The sequence below is a fragment of the Microcaecilia unicolor genome, chromosome 9 (assembly GCF_901765095.1).
Source record: "Microcaecilia unicolor chromosome 9, aMicUni1.1, whole genome shotgun sequence".
In the NCBI taxonomy this organism is placed as follows: Eukaryota; Metazoa; Chordata; class Amphibia; order Gymnophiona; family Siphonopidae; genus Microcaecilia; species Microcaecilia unicolor.
Genome location: NC_044039.1, coordinates 227,418,591 through 227,440,346, shown reverse-complemented (window position 1 = coordinate 227,440,346; position 21,756 = coordinate 227,418,591). Strand labels below are relative to the sequence as shown.

General features: G+C 45.8%; 1 protein-coding gene across 1 annotated transcript in view; it reads left to right on the top strand.

Moving 5' to 3' along the window:
* The window catches only part of COQ6 (coenzyme Q6, monooxygenase), a 179,608-nt gene that overhangs the window by 57,853 nt on the left and 99,999 nt on the right, over positions 1–21,756 (top strand). The window contains exon 4 of the mRNA XM_030214499.1: positions 7,314–7,437. Coding sequence (XP_030070359.1) covers positions 7,314–7,437 — 124 coding nt within the window. The remainder of the gene's footprint in view (positions 1–7,313; positions 7,438–21,756) is intronic.

Here is a 21,756-nt window from a genome sequence, read left to right as displayed (position 1 = left end):
GAACAGCAGAGCTTAGAGGGAATGTTGCTTGTGGCCTCCATTTACTTCTTTTCACCCCTCGAGTCATGCTGACTTTCCCTGCCCTTGGCCCTGTGTGGGCACTTTGGATCCATGTAGCCGGTGTTTTCAGGAAGATTTGCATGGGAGTCTCCAAAGATGACCATCATTTCTCTTCCTCTCCAGCCCCCCCAGCAGTGGTGATCATTATTTTTCTCCCTTCCAACCCCCTCCCACCTCAGTGGTGATCGGCTGATGCTGACACCAAAGTTATTATGCTGGGCAATTGCAGGACTTTGAGTATCTGCACATGCTCAAGGCCTGCCAACCTTCAGAAGTTTCCAAGAGGGTGGGAGCTGATAGCCTCAATTGTGTGAAGACGCTCAAGACTTCACACCAGCCCAGTGCAATAACTTTGGTGTCAGTGTCAGCAGCTGGAAGGAGGTAAGAAGAGATACGCCAGTCACCGGGGAGGGGGGAGAAATTTTTGCGCCAACTCAAATATAATCCAAGATCCCAATTTTTAACATAGTAGATGACATCCAGTCTGCCCAACAAGATAAACTCGTAGCATATGGTATGATTTAATATTATATGTGCATACTTGATTTTGATTTGTCCTTGCCATTTTCAGAGCACAGACCGTAGAAGTCTGCCTGGCACTGGTCTTGTTCTCCATATGTTGTAGCTATCATTGAAGCCCCACTCCAACCCATCCAAATCTGTCCAGCCATGATCAAAGCACTGAAGTCTGCCTGGCACTGACTTTGCTTCTCAGTTACTGGAGTTGCCATCTAATTACCACTAAGTTAGGTTTAATTCTTTCCACGCAGAATTCCTTTTATGCATATTTTCAAAGCACTTTGGGAGGCTAAGTTCCATAGGTTTCTATGGAACTTTGGGAGGCTAAGTGCTTTGAAAATGAGCCTATTTGTGTTTATCCCATGTATTTTTGAATTCTGGTACTGTTTTCATACCTGTGGGAGGGTATTCTAGGTATCTGCCACCATCTCTGTGAAAAACATTTTCCTAATGTTATTCCTGAGTTGGCCTCCCTGCAACCTAAATTCATGTCTTCTAGTTCTACCACCTTCTCGTCTTTGGAAAAGGTTTGCATATGAATACCTTTCAAATATTTGAATGTCTGTATCATATCATCCCTGTCTTTCCTTTCCTCTAGGGTATATATCTTCAGATCATCAAGTCTCTTCTCTTATGTATTGTAGTGTAAATCCCATACCATTTGTGTCACTTTTCTCTGAAGCACTTCGTCTTTTTATGTCCTTAGCAAGATATGGCCTCAAAAACTGAATGCAATATTTCAAGGGGGGCCTCACTAACGACTTGTACAGGGGCATCAACATCTCCTTCCATTATGTTCTATCCCATTATTCCAGGACAAGTGGGTAGCTATGTCCATCGACATGGAGATAGAAAATCCAGAACTGAGCAATACTACCTAGCCACGTGCTGGCTGCCCAGTTCCTCAGTATCTTCTATCTCCAGCAGCAGGTGGATGGACATACTTCGTTTCTCTCTATGTTCCATTTGGTTTCTCCTGGTCCGGTTGGTGACTGGTTCCCAGTTGAGTCACACCTGAGGAGATTTAGACATACCTGGTGGTGCTGGGTCCCTGTCTTGCTCCGGCCTGGAGGCTTTCTTCCCTTTATTTCCCTCCTGAGCCTCTCTTGTGGCAGTGTCTGTGTAGCAACCAACAAAAAAAAAAAAAAAAAAGAGAGAGAGCGCCACGTTTCTTCTGGCCGTATCACAACGGCTCCAGTCCTGCGGTGTTGGTGCTGGCTGGGGAGATGAGGAGGTTGGAGAGTTCGGGGGGTGCACACCTTGTTTCAGGATCCAGGTGATGAGTTGGGGATCTGTTAGTGGGCCGTGGTAACGGTTGCGCAGTTCCCGCGGCGCACCTTTTTTTCTATTAAACACTAGCGCCAAAAGTTAAAAAATAAGAGGAGGGAGCAAGTTAGCGGGCTTGCAGTGCAATCTTGCAAGTTGGGCCTCTGACCGGGCGTTTTTTGGTGTGGCGGCATGTCGGTCCCCACTGAGGTGGTGAAGCGCTGCTCCTCCTCGGGCCTCTGCACGTTGTGCAGACCGGTGTCCCCGAGTGGAGGAGGAGATCCTGGTGGCCTTTCTCTGGGGATAACGGGCCTGGATCAGCGCTTTGGGTCCCTGGGGGGATCTCTTGGCGACTCCTCTCTGGCGGAGGCGGGAACTTCCGTGGTCAGGGAACGTGCTCTGCCGGTGGCAGAGAAAAGGGCAGTCGCAGCAGGGGGCTTACCTGATCAGGGTATGCCTTTTTCCCCTGAATTTGTCTTGTTAATGCACCAGGCATTTTTATTGAAGCAAGGGGGGCGCTGCTCTGCCTACTCCGGGGGTCCCGGGGGGGGTGCAGAGTCAGACTCAGCCCCTCCTCCCAATAGACTTTGGCCTATCCTGTTGGATGACCCTTTGGAGGGTTGTTCACTCATTTCTCCGGGGTCAGATGCGGAGTCCGCTTCATCGGGGGGCCCTTCAGTCCTGGAGCCTTTAGAGGAGGGGGAGCTCCCCTCGGGAGACGGCGATGACCCTCGGGTGCTCTGGCTTTTTCAAAAAGATGAAATGTGTGCGTTCATTTCGGAGTCCTTATCAGCTCTCTCCATATCTGAACCTGGGGGGGATTCTTCAGGTTCCCAGCATTCTGGTCCCATGTAGGGGCTTAGGGATCCCCCTAAGGCATTCCTGATGCATCCAGATATTCAGGATTTAATCTCTGCAGAGTGGGGAGAGCCGAGGCGGGTCTGCGAGTGGGGAGAGCCATGGCCCGTCTCTACCCTTTGGTTCCAGAGGAAAGGGAGAAGTTGGGCTTTCCTAAGGTGGATTCTTTGGTGACAGCGGTCACCAAGAAGACAACTTTGCCTGTGGAAGGCGGTGTGGCCTTAAAGGACCTTCAGGATAGGAAATTGGAGCAGGCCCTGAAACAGGCCTTTGAGGTGGCTGCCTGGGGCTTGCAGGCTGCGATTTGCAGTTCCGTTGTGGCCCATGCCTCTCTGCAGTGGCATCAAAGGTCGGGGGCCAGGAGTGGCTCGCGGGCGGCTAGGATGGCGGTAGGTCTTGCTTATCTAGCAGACTCCATGTACGACATGCCTAGGGCTTAGGTACTCTATTCAATACCCAGCGGGCTCGGGTCTTTCTGACCGACCCTCGGTGGGTGAAGCTGGTGAGACAGGTACGTTCCCTTCTGTTGGCTGCCAGGCCATGGGTTTGGGACTGTGTCCAGCTTCTAGGGTCCATGACAGCGGCCATGGAGGTAGTCCCTTGGGTGCGAGCTCACATGCGTTCTTCTTCATAGGTCTCTGTTCTCTGGTGTCGGAGGCTTACCAAGTCAGTCTGCCTTGGACGTTGGAGGCCAGACAGAGCATGAGATGGTGGCTCTGCCCCCAGTCTCTGGCTCAGGGAATGTCCTTTCCCGTCTGCAGTGGGAGGTAGTGACAACGGATGCCAGCCTGTCGGGCTGGGGGGGCCCATTTCAGGGGCCATTTAGCTCAGGGTATGAGGTCACTGCATGAGTCCTGCTGGACCATCAGTTTTCTGGAGCTTCGGGTGGTGCGGCTAGTTCTGTAGGGGACGGCGGTCTGAGTCTTCTCCGACAATGCGACAACTGTAGCTTATATCAGCAGGCAGGGGAGGGACCCGCAGAAGCTGTCTAGCCAGGGAATCCGGCCTCTTGATGGTCTGGGCGGAGCGGCACCTATCTTACCTCTCAGCCGCCCACATTCCTGAGGTCCTCAACGTAGAAGCCGACTTTCTCAGTTGTCATGTTTTGGATCCCGGTGAGTGGGAGCTGTCTTGCCACAGCGTTCCAACTAGTGGTGTGGCGTTGGGGCTTTCCTTGCATGGACCTGATGGCCACGAAGGACAATGCCAAGGTTCCACAGTTCTTCAGTCGTTGCAGGGAGCAGGATTCATTAGGTTTGGATGCCCTGCTTCAACTGTGGCCGGTAGAGGGAGTCCTGTATGTCTTTCCTCCTTGGCCGATGTTGGGCCATCTGCTGAGAAGAGTAGTGACTAATCGTGGCAGAGTGATTTTGGTGGCTCCAGACTGGCCCAGGCGTCCTTGGTATGCCGACCTTATCAGTCTTCTGGACGGCCAGCTGCTGCGGCTTCCGCAGGAGAGTGGTCTTCTCCGGCAGGGATCGGTAGCCATGAAAGATCCCTCCCACTTTGGTCTTACGGCCTGGCCCTTGAGCGGTCTCGTTTGAGGAAGAAGGGCTATTCAGATTCGGTTATTACTATCCTGCTTCAGGCTCGCAAGTGGTCTACTTCTTCAGCCTATGCCCGTGTCTGGCGTATATTTAAAGATTGGTGCACGGAAAGGGGTTTGGATCCCTTTAGCGCTTCGGTGGGCAGCATTCTTGATTTTCTGCAGCAGGGGGTGCACAAGGGCTTAGCGCTGGGGTCCTTGAAGGTCCAGGTGGCTTCCGAGGGCGTTTGCACAATTCTTCGCTGGCGGCTCACCCAGATGTGGTCCGTTTTCTGAAAGGAGTGGGTCGTCTTCGACCGCCCTTCCAGGCTCCCTGCCCTGACTGGGATCTCAATCTGGTGCTTGGAGTGCTTCAGCGTCCTCCCTTTGAGCCTCTTCGTCAGGCTTCCCTGAAGGATCTTACTCTGAAGGCGGTATTTTTGGTGGCTATCGCTTCGGCCCGTCGCGTTTCTGAGCTCCAGGCGCTGTCTTACAGGGACCCCTTTCTCCGTTTTTCGGGGGGGGGGGGGTGTCTGTACAAACAGTGCTGTCTTTTCTGCCCAAGGTGGTCTCGGAATTTCATCTTAATCAGTCGGTAGAGCTGCCTTCCTTTTGTCAGCAGGATGTGGGGAGCCGGTATGCGTCCTTGCCGCTTCTGGATGTTCAATGAGTTCTTATCTGGTATCTGGAGGCGACTAACGAGTTTTGTCGCTCGGATAGATTGATTGTTTTGTTCGGTAAACAGAAGTTGGGCCTAATGGCCTCCAAAGCATCCGTTGCCCGCTGGTTGAAGGAGGTGGTGTCATCCGCCTACCTCCTGGCAGGGAATGCTTCGCCTTTGGGTTTGAAGGCCCACTCGACTAGGCGTGTGGCGACGTCGTGGGCAGAGACGTCTTTGTCTACTCCAGTAGACATTTGCAGGGCGGTGATGTGGTCGTCGTTGCATTCTTTCAGCAAGCATTATAGGGTGGATGTTGCTGCGCAGTCAGATTCGTCCTTTGGGGCAGTGGTCTTAAGAGCAGCAGGGCCGATGTCCCACCCTCGCAGGGATTGCTTTTGAACATCCCACTTGTCCTGGGATAGTGGGATAGAACGTAATGGAAGGAGAAATTAGGTCTTACCTGATAATTTTCTTTCCATTAGTTCGTCATACTATTCCAGGAGCCCTCCCAGTGTTTTCGGCCTATTTTGCTTCTGACTGCCCTGCTCACTGTTCTGGATCCTGTCGTTGGTTTTTGAGGTTTTTTTGCCTTGTTGGTTGGTTGCTGTTCATTCATTTAGTTTGGTTTTCTGCTGTCTTATGTACAATACTGAGGAACTGGGCGGTTAGCACGTGGCTATGAAGTAGTGCTCAGTTCTGGATTTTCTATCTCCACCTGCTGGTCGATGGACATAACTACCCACTTGCCATGGAATAGTGTGAAGAACTAATGGAAAGAAAATTATCAGGTAAGACCTAATTTCTCCTTTCTTCTGCAGGATATACCCCTCTCTATGCAGCCTAGCATCCTTCTGGCCGGGGCCACGGCTTTGTCACATTGTTTTGTCGCCTTGAGATCCTCGGACACCATCGTCCCACGGTTCCCCTCCTGAATTGTGCTCATCAATCTCTCGCCTCCTATCTCGTACATCTCCGTTGGATTTCTGCACCCCAAATGCATCACTCTGCACTTCTTCACATTAAATTTTAACTTCCAGACCTTTGACCATTTTTTTAATTTTTTGGTTAACAAGCCAATCAGCAGCAATATGATGTTAAGCAATTATCTGCACTAATTAGAATTTACGCACAGTACTCACCAAGACCCATTCGAACAGTTAGCGATCATCGGGAAGTTGCTAAAAACTTACCTCTTCAAAAGAGCCTACCCAAATGACCAGACTTAACCATGAACCCTCTCTACACCACTCCTACCCCTACATCCCCTGCCCATTTCACCTATCTAAACCTATTTCCTAACAACCACATCATACCTCTACTGTTGCTACAGCTGTGTTCTTTCTGTGATACTATGTAATTCCATACTATGTAAGCCGCACTGAGCCTGCTACCGAGCGGGAAAGAGCGGGGTATAAATGCAACAAATAAATACTCGCTAAGCTTATTCTATAAAGTAGTCCGTGTAAATTCTACCACATGGATTTCAAAAGTGGGCATGGCCATGAGAGGAGCATGGACAAGTTGTGGACATTTCTAAAATTTATGCACAGTGTTATAGAACAACCTGTTGTGTGCCTAAAGTTAGCGTTGGGAATTTACACCAGCTTTTCATTGGTGTAAACTGCTGCGCTACATGCATTCTATAAACCATGCCTAACTTCAGGTGTGGCTTATAGAATACACGTAGGCACGTTTTCCATCCGTGCCAATTTTTTCGGCACTAAATATAGAATAAAGCCCTAATTGTTTAACTTGCATTAAGATTTTTAACAAACATTAAAGCTCTCTCTCTCTTCTACCTCTGCCAGCACTCTGGCAGCCCCCTCTCCTTTGCATGCTCCTTCTCCTTGCTCCTCACGGCTCTCGGTTTTGACCGCTTCAGGAAAAGCACGCTGCATTTCACCCGGTCCCAAGCTTCTGTCTGTAACAGGAAGTGGTGTCAGAGGAGGCGGGACTTCTGTTAGAGAACATTGGGCTGGGTGAGATGTAGTGTACTTTCCCTGCAGCGGTCAAGGCCAAGGGCCATGAGGAGTAGGGAGAAAGAGTGGCCAGAGGAGCTTCCAAAGTACTGGGAGAGGTAAGAAGAGGTGCCGTGAGAAAAAAAAGGAAGCGAGACAGTGAGAGAAAGATGCGGACTATGGGGGGAGGGGAGGGGGAAGGCGGCAGCGGGAGAAAGAGAGAGAGATGTGGGGAGGTGGCAATGGGCGAAAGAGGAAAAGAGAGAGAAATATGGGGGAGTGGGGAAGGAAGTGCATGTGTTTTATCAAGTTTCTCTTCTTTCTTTTTAGGAAATGGTCTGTGTCTTTGGCATATGACAGCCTCTTTTTAGTGTGCCTTCTGTCTTAGGGGTTTGTCTGTTTATATTTTCTATGATTATTCTTTCTGTATCATTTTAATCTGTGTCCCGTTCTTTGTTTTTTTTAGGTATGGGATGGTTGCTCGGATGCCATGATCACCTTTGATAAAGAAGGGCTGGAGGATATGGGTTATATCGTTGAGAATGATGTTATTGCGGCTGCTCTGACTCGACAGCTGGAGGCACTGCCTAGTGAGGAAGCTTTTTCATTTATATGGAACCTGAGAAAGAATTAACAACTATATGAGATCATAAGGAGCTATAATAATATCACTACGGGGCTCATTTTTTAAAGAGAAAAACATCCAAAAAATGTCATAAAGCAGCAATTGGATGAATTTCTTCTCAAAATGTCCAAATCAGTATTTTCAAAACCTATTTTGCAGACGTTTATCTGTTCAATTTGTCTGCAGTGTGTCCAAATCCCAAGTGGGTATGTCGGGGTGTTTCGGGGGTGGGTTTAGGGTGTTTCTGGCACTTGGACATTTTATATAAAAAAAACTGGGAAATTCCAAACCTTCTTAACTTAAGTTCTAATTACCCAAATTAGTTTGAAATAATAGTAACACTTGGACATTTTATACCATAATGGAGCAAAACGAAAACATCGAGGGCTAAAACGTCAACATTTTGATCTAGACCTGTTTTTAGAAGGAATAAGGTGCAAAAAGATGCCCTAAATGACTAGAAGACCACTGGAGGGAATCAGGGATGACCACCCCTTTACTCCTCCAGTGATCACTGAGCCCCTCCCACCTCCCAAAGAGGTGAATAAAAATAGCTTCTATGACAGCTTCAGATTTTATAGCCAGTTATAGTAGAGCAGCGAGCAAGTCCCTGAAGGAGGGAGGTTGTTGCACTGCACTGTAGAGACGGGGACCCAGGCTCATATCTCAGTCTACCCGTCGCATTTGTGTTGGAAAGTGTGAGCCCTCCAAAATTGACCAAAAACCTACTGTACCCACAGATAGTGACCCCTTCACCCCTAAGGGTTATTGAAGTGATGTACAGTTGGGGGCGGTGGATTTTGCAGGGCTCAGCAGACAAGGGAGTAACAATGAGATGTGCACCTGGGTGCTTTTATAGGGTGCCCAAAGGGTGCCCCATTGCTCTCCTGAGATGTCTGTGTGGCCAGTCTACTAAAAAAGCAGCGGTTCCAGCACGGACCCCTGGGCAACCCCACTATCTACCCTTCTCTATTGAGAATACTGACCATTTAACCCTACTCTGTTTTCTATCTTTTAACCAATTTTTAATCCACAATAGGACACTACCTCCTATCCCATTTCCTCTGGAGTCTTTCATGAGGTACTTTGTCAAATGCCTTTTGAAAATCCAGATACACAATATTGACTGGCTCACCTTTATCCACATGTTTGTTCACCCCTTCAAAGAAATGTAACAGAATGTTGGGGGGCTCAGCACACAAGGTAAGGGAGCTATGTACCTGGGAGCAATTTATGAATTTCACTGCAGTGCCCCCTAGGGTGCCCAGTTGGTGTCCTGGCATGTCAGGGGGACCAGTGCAATACAAATGCTGGCTCCTCCCATGACCAAAGGGCTTGCATTTGGTCGTTTCTGAGATGGACGTCCTTGGTTTGCATTATCGCCGAAAATCAGAAACAACCAAGGATGACCTAAATTTCAAGATTTGGGCATCCCCGACTGTATTATCGAAACGAAAGATGAACGTCCATCTTGTTTCGATAATACGGGTTTCCCCCCTCTCCACCGAGACGTTTAGCGAGGACGTCCTCAGCAAAACTTGGGCATCCCTTTCGATTATTCCCCTCCACATCAACTCGAGAGAAGAAAGAAAATTGTAACTTTTAAGACAGCGAGTCCAGTCTTTGGTGGGCACTTTTCAGCTCCACTATCCCTGTAAATGTTCAGTAGTTATTTCCTCTAAAAGAGATGTTCTTTTTTGTTGTTGTTTATTTATTTATGCAATTTTTAAGATTTCACAAGCATTGATCTTGTTACAAGCAGCACAAGATACATATGTGACACCTATATGATATAGTATCATTTCTCTATAAGAAACTTAAGGTATTTGAGTTAACTCACAATGTCTCTTCCTTAGACCACAATATTGAGGGGGGGGGGGGGACTTAAACAGATTCAGGGGAATCTAATATGAAACAAGTAAAGAGGAAAGGCTTAATGTCCTAACAACCACCACCTTATATTTACTGTACTGGTATTATGTCTCAACAATCTTTTTCAGATTTATGAATTCTCTCAGTTGGTTTGGTACAAAGAATATATACTTAATACCCTGATATTTAACAATGCATTTACATGGATATGCTAGTAAAAAGATTGCCCCCAATGACCTCGTTTCTTCTCTCATTTCTAGGAATTGCTTTCTTCTTTGTTGTGTTGTTTTTGTAACATCTGGAAAGATCCATAATTTCTGACCACAAAACTTTTGCTGAGTATCCTTAAAGTATAACTTTAAAATTGCATTAAAGTCTTGTTCGAATACAAAGGAAATCAAAAGAGTAGCTCTATTTGTTACCTCAGTTAATGAATCTTCCAAAATTAATGAAATGTCTTTCAATTCCTCAGATTTTTCTTGTTCCGTATCTCCAGGGATCCCATCTTGGTTTTTCTTTGTAGGAAGGAAAAAAAAATCTTATTTATTGGAGAGATATTTTGAGGAGAAAATTTTAAATTTTCAACAAGGAATTTTTTAAATAATTCCAATGGTGAGATTCCTATCGGTTTTGGAAAATTCAAAATCCTCATATTCAATCGTCGGTTATAATGTTCGATTTGTTCAATCTTTTGACGAATACTTGTATTGTCTTTCATTACCACTAAAACGTTTTCTTTAATTTTTTCAACTTCATCATGAGAACTCTTCACTTGGTCTTTAAAGTCTTGCTTCAACTTATCCACTGATTTAGAAAGTTGGTCAACTGTGGAAATGATATTCTTTGTTTCTTGAGTAGAATTTACAATCAGGGCTTGCATTTTTTCCATGGCCTGCCAAACAGTGTTGAGTGTCACCGCCTTGGGAGGGTCAGACAAGCTTTTCCCTCCTAGACTGACATGAATTGCCGTTTTCAGCTCCGAGGGAGAACCCCCTCCACTGACCTCAACCTCTCCGACCTCCGGGGGGTGTAAGACAGCATTCTCCTCTCGGAGTTCGGCAGGACAAGGCGGGTTACCAGTCTCCGGAGGAGATAGAGATTTCACACTCCAGTGACGCTGGGCTCCCTGCCCCTGCGTCTAGCGGAACTACTCCGGTTTCTTCGGGTGGACGCCAAACTGCAAAGCCATCTAGCGTTCGCTGTGCTGGGGATGATGTACGAGCCTGAGAGGGTAAGGCTGTAACTTTCCCTTTTCTTTTAGAATGTGGCATATCGTAGGAGAAAAAAAAGAGTATCTTTAAACAGCAAACTCTCCGATGGTCTCGCTACACTCGGCGTGTCGGTGCTGTAGGAGTATTTGCTGTGATCTCACCCACCCTGTGTGCATATGAGAGCACCTTTACAGACAAAATGGACGCTGCAACCTTTCACCTATATGTCTGGCTACCCACTGTGCAGAAGGCAGCATTTCAGCTTGTAAGAGATTTACTGAAGCCTGCACCACCTCCAAGGTCACTCTGCATCGGGGGAGAATGCCTGTCCCAGGGAGAGAGCTTACGAGATAAGACGGACAAAGGAAGCTTCATACAGATGCTGGGAGTACATGGGGGAATTATTTCTGATTGGCTCCCAGAAAAGGGATTGATCTGAGAAGCGGGAACAGAAGGACTAGTTCCAGAGAGGAGAGAGAAGAGAGAAGAACTAAGAAGAAGAACAGAAGCAAAGAAGAAGATAACACTTGCATTTCTGCAAGCACCTGATTTTCCTAAGAGACTTACTGATAATACCTGGCAAAGCTTTTCCCCAGGTTACAGCTGTCTAAAGGATCTATACTGCGTCTGTATCATCTGTGGCTGATCAAGACAAGTGCATCACCTGAGCTTGTGTGACCTCGCTGAGACCTTCGGCTGAGGCATTGGAAGGAATCTGATCTGGAAACCGGGACGGTGAGATCATAGTTTACTTCCTTCAGGCTGGGTTAGGTAATTAGTCTGGGCTCGGACCCATCAGATGTGTGACGTCAGGATTTATGATCTCTAGTTGCTGTTAGCCTAGTATAAGATTTGTGTGGTAATCATTAGGATCTTGGTATTGTGTTATCTGTCATTACAGATTTAGCCAATAGGATAATCATAGTTATTCTCTATTTTTGGTATCATTGTGCATGCAATCAGGAATTGCTGATGCTATAAGCTGATAAGAGTTTTCTATATTTTTGTATATAACGCTGTATAAATAAACTAATATATTCCATTGGTCTGTCCGTTATTTTCCATGCAGCTAATGTTGGGCAGAGGCCACGCCCCCTAGACATAAGCGAGTACATAGGTAGGAAATTGGCCTCTTACAAAAACATATATATAATCCCCTACAAATTGGGGCTCTCGTCCGGGACGGTAGTGCAGGACCAGCAGAATTTAAAACTTTTTCTGAGTGTTTTCAGAAAGCTGGTTTGACTTTCTGTTTCTCTCTGCACGAACTGCAGTTCCACCCTAGCTAAAACGACAGACTTTTGTTTATACAGCTGTGTTTTATTGCTGCAATTGGTTGACAGATTTATTACTCTGAGCTCCAAAAAGAGAAGAACGGTTTCTCTAACTCTGTAAGGAAGGAACAGGGTGTGTTTAGTCTTTAACATGGCGACCGGCACTGTTGGCACATTGCCTGAAATTCTTCTGAGTGAACAGGAGAGGGGCGTGCTTAAGATATTACTGCCGCTCTCTCATAGTAAGGCGAAACCAGCTCCTCCTACAATAGAGTCTGTACGTGCTTTATTTGGTAGCAGGTCACCGAATAGCTCAGAAGCATATGCTACGGTTTTAAATACAATTATAAAAGAGAAACAGCATTTGTCACAATGGATGCTTTGTGAACTGGGCATGTCTCTTTTGGCAGTCAAGGACTCTTTGATGAATGAGATAAGACAGATATCTGTACCTCTAACAGATCGCATAGCAGAGTTGCAGTTAGATTTGTCCCAGACTAGGGAAACTGTCCAGGAGCGAGACAGTGAGTTAGCTGCATTACGAGTTGATTTAGACACTGCCAGATCTGCTTTAGCAGGGACCAATGTAAGCCCCGCCCCACCTGACTCCTCTGAAGAGATTTGTACGGAGTGCCAGACACTGTATGATAAGTGTAAAACTTTGCAGTGTGACCTAACTGATTGTGAAGCACTTAATTACACATTAAAGCAGGAAATTGCCCAGTACCTCGTGTCTTTTGATGCGGTGCAAGAGAAATTTTCTCGGGTGACGGGTGCATTACACAACCAGATTGGGGAAACAGATAAGTTGCGGACATTAAATCGGGAGCTAAAACAGGTCTCAGAAGGTGTTCAGAGTGAGTTGCGCAGGGAGCTAGTGGCCACTCAAGAACAATCTATGTCTGTGTTTCAAAATTGGCACGCAGCCAAGCTAGAGTTGGCGGTGTTAAAAGAAAAGCAGGAGACAGTCTCACTGCAATTACAATGTACAGTGAAGGACAGGGATTCATTGTCTAAAGCATTAGATGAGTGCACTGTAAAGATTTCCACAATGCAGCAAGAGCTTACGCACATGGCGCAGGAAGAAGTGCCGTATACCTTAGAATTCCCCGACAGTTTTGCTGTGGGTCACCCAAGCCCAGCTCCCGAAATGAACCGTTACGTGAGCCGGGAGGGACCCGAGTTAAACACACCCACTGGGGGCATGGCTCCGGCTCTTTCCCGCCCCTCTGTACAATTCAGCCCCATAGTGGCTGGTGAACGAAGCAGCAGACCCGAGACAGTGCCACACCCATTGGGGGCACGGGCCCAGGGACTGCCGGCTGAAATCATCAGCTCACTTGGACAGGTGCCTAGCTCAGGGCCTCAGCCTTCGGCAGATCCACCCAGTTTTAGCAACGCACCTGCCCCGAGGTTCTCTACACCTGGTAGTGATCAGCGGCATGTCAAGCCGGAACCCCAGAAAGGAATGTCTATGGAGAGGCAGGCATATGTTATAAAGATGCTACGCACCGTAATAGCGCCTTTTAAAGAGTCTGCCTTGGTATCCATAGAAACCCATCTTAAGGCAGTGCATGAACTCCTGCAAACCATGCACGTCTCTTCTGAGAATGATATCAGAGCCCTCCTCAAATGGACCTTTAGTACCGAGTGCCATGAAGTTCTAGATTTGATCATGTCTGATAACCCTGATTTACGGTCAGTGGAGCAAGCCTTAGCAAAGCGCTACGGTCTCTTTGCCAACTCTCTGGAAGCTAAGCGTGCAGCGTATACTATTAGTTGTAAGCCGGAGGAGAGTCCGCGGGAGTGGGCCCATCGCTTGAAGCATGCATATTATCAGGGGGGGGTCCCGCCTGACTCTAAAGATCTTGAATTTGGTGATTTCAGGGAACTTTTTATACAGGGTCTGCCTGATCCGATAAAGATTCCATTGGCAGGAAAAAACGCAGAACCCTATTCCAGCCTTCTAAAGCAGGCTGAAGGAATTTTTGAAATCTGCCGCGCCAAGCCAATCGCAGAGACTCCTAAACCGGCATCCAAGAGTCGCAACAGGGTGATACCACCCGCTGTTTGTGCGGTCACTTCCACGCTTTCTCTGGAAAACAAAGCGCCGAGACCAACTACGCCGCCGGGCTTTCAGGCCCTGCCGCGGGATGCAGCGCCCCCTATTGCACAGGAGGGACAGCAACACCCTAAAAAGAAGCGGTTTAATCAAAAGAAGTGGAATGCAGAGAAGATCCGCGCTATGCAAGCTCAGCTGGACCAATTGATGGCAAGATGTTCAATCGCGGAGTCTAGCAATGTACCTAAGACACCTCCATCTCATAAGAAGGTCAAATTCCAGAAGCAGAAGGACCAGTCTTCTAGACCGCCGACCCCTCCGGGGCTTAGTGTTACATCTGTTGAGGTGGAACAGCCATCCTCTTCGGAGGAAGAACAAGCATGACTAGACGTGGCCACAAAATCTGTTACCGCAAGCGTCCCCACTGTCCACGTGGATGCGTTGTCGTCCATCAGTGAGGAGTCCCCCGTGAACCATGCTGCGTCTCATCCCTCGAACCCGGAAGGGCCTCTTTCAAAAGACTCATCCCAGGAAGTCAGGTATTTTCTAGGTAAGCTTATATCTAAAGGTTACAGATATACCGTGGAGTTGTTACTTCAACAAGTACTTTCCTGTGAAGGTCTCCTGGATACAGCCTCAGAGGTGACTTTGGTCACCCAGGGCCTGTTTCAGAAACTAGAGGCATCTCTAGGGGGGGGTCAGGATGTGCTGCATGTCACACCGTGCGACTTGTCACTGGTGGCCTATGGCAATCAAAGTATTGGAACTGTGGGACAGGTTTGGCTATCTTTACAGCTTGGACAGATGACCGTTAGGCACCCAGCCATCATCACTACCAGTGAGGGTGAAGAATTTCTGATTGGAAATGACCTTTTGAAGAGATTTCGGCCTGTTTTGGATTATGACGAGGAAACGATCTGGTCTAAAGTCACTCGACCCCTTAAATATGTGCGAGGGAGATACTGGCGTACAGTCAGTGATGCCAACTCTGTGGAGCTACAGGACACTCCCCTGCGGACTGATCTCCGGTGTTCCGCGGATCCGCCCATGCGGGAGCCTCCTTTGACAGATGCACCAAAAGGGGGTCAGAAGCATGAAGAGCTGGTGCAACAAGCGGACCAACTAGAGATTGTTTCACAGGACTCAGCATCACTTGAAATCTCATCTCCTATCTCTGCTCCTGATTTTGCTCATCCTTGCAAGGTGACTGTCATCACCCAGAAAGGCGATGAATTCACCATACCAGTTCAAGTGGCTAACACCCAATTGCTTCAAGCTACTTTACTGTTCACTAGTGATCTCTCCTACATCAGTGACTCTTTGTACAGCCAAATTCGTAAGTCTGTACAACTTCCCTTCAGCAGATGTTCCTCTACTTCGGTACAGGTACCGGGACAAGGCTCCAAGCCGCTTGACGGAATATGTGGCCTTCCCTTGACTGTGGGAAAGAAGACATTCACTCACCACTTCTCTATTGTCCGGGGCTTGAGGGAACCCTTATGTTTGGGGTCAGATTGCCTTGTACGACTGGGAGTTTATGTGGACCTGGTGAATCTTGTCCTGTGGAGTAGAATGCAGAACAACCCAGTGGAACTTGAACCTACGGCTGTTTGTTTGAAGTCTGGACAGACCATTCCCCAGGTCTGTGAGGTAGTCTGTGACAAGGATGTAACCATTCCAGGAAGAGTTCGGGATTTTTCCCTCAAGCTTCGCCTCGCTCAAGGACAACGTCTGCTGGATGATGTAGTGTTCTTTAACCCACATGCCCACTTTCGAGACCTTGGATTGACAATTGGTGTTCTGCCATGTTTGGAGATCACCGGTACCACCTTATACCTGTTGGTCACCAATCCACAGTCTGCTGAAGTTGAGCTATCTGCTGGAGATTCTTTTGGCTTTCTGGTTGGCCAGTCCTTCCATGATGTCGAGGTAAGTTTGCCTATCCTTGGCAGGCTGCCTTCTTCTTGGGACACCTGCCAGGGGGGGGAGACGACTGACAGTTGGTTTACCTCTCCCAGGGGCCTCATATCTCTCGAGTTTGTTTGGCCCTATGATGCGACGTGTGCTCAGGTACAGGTGGAAGATGACTTCTTGTTTCAGTCCAGGGAAATGTCTGTACCTCAGAAGCCTCAAAGGGTGAATTCTGTGGAAACCTCAACCTTGCAGGAGGACATTGAAGAACAGGTGGAAATTTCATCCAACCAACCTTTCTCAGAGTTTGATGCTATGGTAAAAGAGCAAGTGGAACAGGCTGATGCTTGTACTACTCACATTGAGATGATGACAGGTAGGGAAATGACATTACCAATTCATTTGTTGTACAGGACTAATGATGTGAACTTGTCCAGTGCTACCTCCACTCATGAATATGTCACCCATTTGCGTAAGCATTTGCAAAGTGCCTTTGCCTTTGCTCAGAAAAACTTGGAAAGTAGCGCTAGAGGTAGAAAAGCCTATTATGATCAAGGGACTACCTCCAAAGAATACCAAATTGGCGACAAGGTATTCTACTTCAATTTTGCCAGAAACAAGGTTAAAGAAAGGAAGTTTCTGCCTAGTTGGCGTGGTCCATTCCCAATAGTGGAAAAAGCTTCACCTGTGGCTTACCAAATTTGCCTCAAGAAAAATACTAAGGGTGAAGACACCCTTAAATGGGTCCACATCAATCAGTTGAGACCACGTCATCCCAGTCATTTGATTCCAGACGTATGTGTTGATGAAACGAACTGTACTAACACCCCAACAGCATAGTCTGTTTTCTTTGTACCTTGCAGATGCAGAAAAGAACCCTGATGATCGTGTTCTTGATCTCCGTGCTGCTGGGATCGTGGTCCAAGATGATCGAACCTGGTCCCATGTCTGGAGTTGTTCTGCAAGATACCCCTGGCTTCCTGATTACCCAGTCCCAGATTGTTCCCCAGAAAGTAGTTGTGTCCCTTGACCCAATGCATGTACTACTGAAACATTTCAATATGAGTAACTTATCTCTGACTGCTGTTACCCATGCCTGGTTTCACAATTATATGCAAAATGCCCGTGCACAAGTGAAGAACATTTTGCATCAACTGGACAAAGTCATGGTACAACCTATGCAACCTTATAATTCCAGGTCCAGATCTAAGCGTTTTCTGGGTCTTGCCGGTGGTTTGATTTTTTCGGCCATTGGTTCACTTTTTGGTATTTCCATGTCTGTTGCCAACGTAGTTTCTGTCCAAAAGCTGCAGGCCAATATACATGCCATCCAAGCAGACTTGAAAGCCATTGAGACCAAGTTGGTAGTCCAACAGAGCCAACTTGTTGCCCAGGGTAAAACTATTGCTGATACGGTCACTCTTGTGAATTTACATACACATAAGATTAGTGCTAACACAGCTGATTTGTTGACAATTAAAGGTACCATGAATGAAGACCGTGTGTTTATACAACCTGTTAAGGACCTTATCCAGGATTTATTTAGGGAAGTAGATACTAGTGTTAGTAAGCTAATGCAGGGACAGATACCTACGTACCTAATACCATCTGAGGTTGTTAAAGATGCCTTTGCCAAAGTTACCCGTTTGTCTATTGAACCGGTTCAAATTCAAATTGCATTTCATTTAGGTACTGCCCTTCCCCTTTATTTGGATATGGAGCGTATGGAAATTGCCTTCATCCTTAATTTGCCATTTATTATGCCTGAGAATGTATACCAGCTTAAACAAGTTGTAAATGTAGGTACCTGGCATGAGAATTTGTACCTTAATGTTGATACACCTAAGTATGTTGCTTACCAACAGGATGCTCCGCAACATTATTTGGTCCCTAACTTAGACCTTTGCCACAAAACTAAAGATGTTAATTGGCTATGCCCTGGTAAACCTTTCCTGAAAGACACAACAGAAGCTCTTTGTGGATTGTCCACAGAGAATGTCCAAGAGAAGTGTAAGGTCACTGTATCAAAATATGATGATTTTTCTGATACCACTGTAGCAGTACTGGATACGGTATGGTTAGTTAGCACACCTAGTACTGAACTTACTGTCACCTTTCAGAAACATGATGTAATCAACCGTTACACTCTTCCTTGCAATGTTTGTGTGATCGCTGTACCCAAGTATGCTGTTGCCCACGTAGGAGGAGTTCCCCTGTTTTATCTTGACACAGACCCGGTTGTTTCTGAATTGGAAGTGCTTGATGTATTTCGTGGACATCCTATTGACTTTGCTATGGACCTTATACCATTTTTACAGTCCAAAGACTCTCATACTGTGGAATTATCTATTGACCATGAGACTCTCGAGGTTGCAGATTACAAACGTCGTTCATCTGATGTCATCCAGTTCCACATGTCCACTCACGTTGTCATCCCACTTTTGACCATCTCGTGGGTCATCATGCTCCTGTGTGCTGTAGTGTTTTGGAGAGACCTTCGTCATTTACGCTATCGCGTAAACACTTTGTCACCTACGGCAATGAGATTGCAAGACTTTATGTAATTACCTCTAACCAGAGTTTTGCCAACAATTTATTCCGTTTTCACTTTTATGTACTAATATGCTTTGCTTTGCATGATGTGATTTTCATGATCTATGTGATTATGGTTCATGATTTGTTTGATTAATTTCATGTGTTAAGACTTTTTGCCTAACTGCACATGCGGGTTCTATTATTCAGTATTTTGCTGTATTAGCATTTGTGATTTCCTTGTGAACATTATTTTGCTTAATTGAACTGTTTTGAAGAGTGTTAGTTTGCATTAGTTAAGATTTACTTTGAAACTTTTTGTAGTTTTGACCATGAAGTTTGTACCTGAATCCTGACTGAACTGTCTGGCTTATTTTTGTAGTTAGGTTGGAGAAGGCCTTTACTCCTTTGTAGTAATTTCCATCTCCAAGGGGGGGAATCTGTAGGAGTATTTGCTGTGATCTCACCCACCCTGTGTGCATATGAGAGCACCTTTACAGACAAAATGGACGCTGCAACCTTTCACCTATATGTCTGGCTACCCACTGTGCAGAAGGCAGCATTTCAGCTTGTAAGAGATTTACTGAAGCCTGCACCACCTCCAAGGTCACTCTGCATCGGGGGAGAATGCCTGTCCCAGGGAGAGAGCTTACGAGATAAGACGGACAAAGGAAGCTTCATACAGATGCTGGGAGTACATGGGGGAATTATTTCTGATTGGCTCCCAGAAAAGGGATTGATCTGAGAAGCGGGAACAGAAGGACTAGTTCCAGAGAGGAGAGAGAAGAGAGAAGAACTAAGAAGAAGAACAGAAGCAAAGAAGAAGATAACACTTGCATTTCTGCAAGCACCTGATTTTCCTAAGAGACTTACTGATAATACCTGGCAAAGCTTTTCCCCAGGTTACAGCTGTCTAAAGGATCTATACTGCGTCTGTATCATCTGTGGCTGATCAAGACAAGTGCATCACCTGAGCTTGTGTGACCTCGCTGAGACCTTCGGCTGAGGCATTGGAAGGAATCTGATCTGGAAACCGGGACGGTGAGATCATAGTTTACTTCCTTCAGGCTGGGTTAGGTAATTAGTCTGGGCTCGGACCCATCAGATGTGTGACGTCAGGATTTATGATCTCTAGTTGCTGTTAGCCTAGTATAAGATTTGTGTGGTAATCATTAGGATCTTGGTATTGTGTTATCTGTCATTACAGATTTAGCCAATAGGATAATCATAGTTATTCTCTATTTTTGGTATCATTGTGCATGCAATCAGGAATTGCTGATGCTATAAGCTGATAAGAGTTTTCTATATTTTTGTATATAACGCTGTATAAATAAACTAATATATTCCATTGGTCTGTCCGTTATTTTCCATGCAGCTAATGTTGGGCAGAGGCCACGCCCCCTAGACATAAGCGAGTACATAGGTAGGAAATTGGCCTCTTACAAAAACATATATATAATCCCCTACAGTGCCATCTTGACTCCTCCCCCTGTTGTTTTGTTTTTAATCCTGACCAGCTGCAGTTTTTATTAGAAGCAAAACAAGTGGAGACTTTGCATTAAGATTTGAGAAATGTAGTTAGAGGAGTTACTATTTGGAGTGATTAATTATGCATTTGTATTTTTTGACCTCTCTTAGTATTATTCCTTTGATTTTTCCTCTTTATTCATGCCCTATGCTTTTAGGGACCTTTGTTTGGTCGACTGTGTAGCAAATATTATTGCAGCTGTGATTTTGTTTTTTCCTATTTTTGAACATTTCTTAAGTGTGCTTTTCTTTCAAGTTTATTACTTGTATCAAAACAGAATAGTTAAAGTTTTTCAAATCCAATGGATTACAGGAATCGAGGCAACATGTTTTCACTAGAGGCAGGTCTTGTCAGACAAATCTGATACAAGATCAAGGGAGAGCTCTAGATGTGTATTTAGATTTTATCGAACCCTTTGACATGGTTCCGTATAGATGACTAATAAATCGAATGTTAGGAATTATTAGGAAAGAAATGGAAAACAAAAATGAGAATGTGATAAGGCCTTTGCATCGCTCCATGGTGCGACCTTACTTTGAATACTGCCTACAATTCTGGTCACCGCATCTCAAAAAAGATATAGTGGAATTAGAAGAGGTACAGAGAAGGGCAATGAAAATGATAAAGGGGATGTGACGACTTCCCTGTAAGGAAAGGCTAAAGTGGCTAGGGCTCTTCAGCTTGGAGAAGAGATGGCTGAGGGGAGATATGATAGAAGTCTATAAAATATTGAATGCAGTGGAACAAGTAGAGGTGAATTGCTTGTTCACGCTTTCCAAAAATACTAGGACTAGGGGGCATGCAGCGAAGCTACTAAGTAGTAACTTTAAAACAAACTGGAGAAAATATTTCTTCATTCTCTGATAAATTAGATCAATTAAACCCAACTTGATTATTGCAATGTACTGTACAATGGCCTCAATCAAAAGGATATACACCATTTACAACCCATGCAAAATACTACCATTAAACTGATTACCAGATCAAAAAAATTTGATCTAATTTGTCCACTTTTTAAAGAAGCTCATTGGCTTCCTTTTCCTTAAAAATTACCTACAAAGCATTGCTCCTGGTGCATAAGGTTCTGGTTTCTGGCGAACCTCAATATCTTTCTCGTCTCCTGACCCCCTATATTCATTCCTACATGAACATTAAGATCATCAACTCAACATCGTCTTGTGGATCTCTCATTCAGAGAAATTTTTCATGAGCATAATTGGGCAGCTATTTTTTCAGTACAGGTCCTGAAATTTGTTTAAAATTGACTTAAAATCTTTTCTTTTTCAGGATACCTTAGATAGGGCCATGACATCTACAGTTAAGGCATCCGCCATCCCCTCGGAGGTGAACCTGAATAACACTTATCCCCTCTTGTAACTACCCTTTCTATCCTCTCAATATTGTAGTTCAACCCCCTGTCATTTTCTGTCAAGTCTAGTGCCCCCATCTCTAGTTTCCTGTTTTTCTTTTTTAGTATATAAGCCACCTAGATGTACGTGCGATGAGTGGGGTAGTAAACCCTCAATAAATTTGAAATGTAATTTGTTGCTGGAGACTGTGGTAAAAGCAGTTAGCTTAGCAGGGTTTTAAAAAGGTTTGGATAATTTCCTAAAAGAAAAGTCCATAAGCCATAATTAAAATGGACTTGGGAAAATCCACTGCTTATTTCTAGGATTTTCAAGGATAAGTTGCATAAAATCTGTTTTACTGTTCTGGGACCTGGATTGGCCACTGTTGGAAACAGGATACTGGACTTGATGGACCTTCGGTCTGTCCCAATATGGCAAAACTCATGTTGTTATCTAACTTTCTCCCCTGCTTCTCAAACCCCTCCCCACCTCCATAGTGTTGATCATTTCTCTCCTTCCCTACCTCTCAAACCCCCCTCCACTCT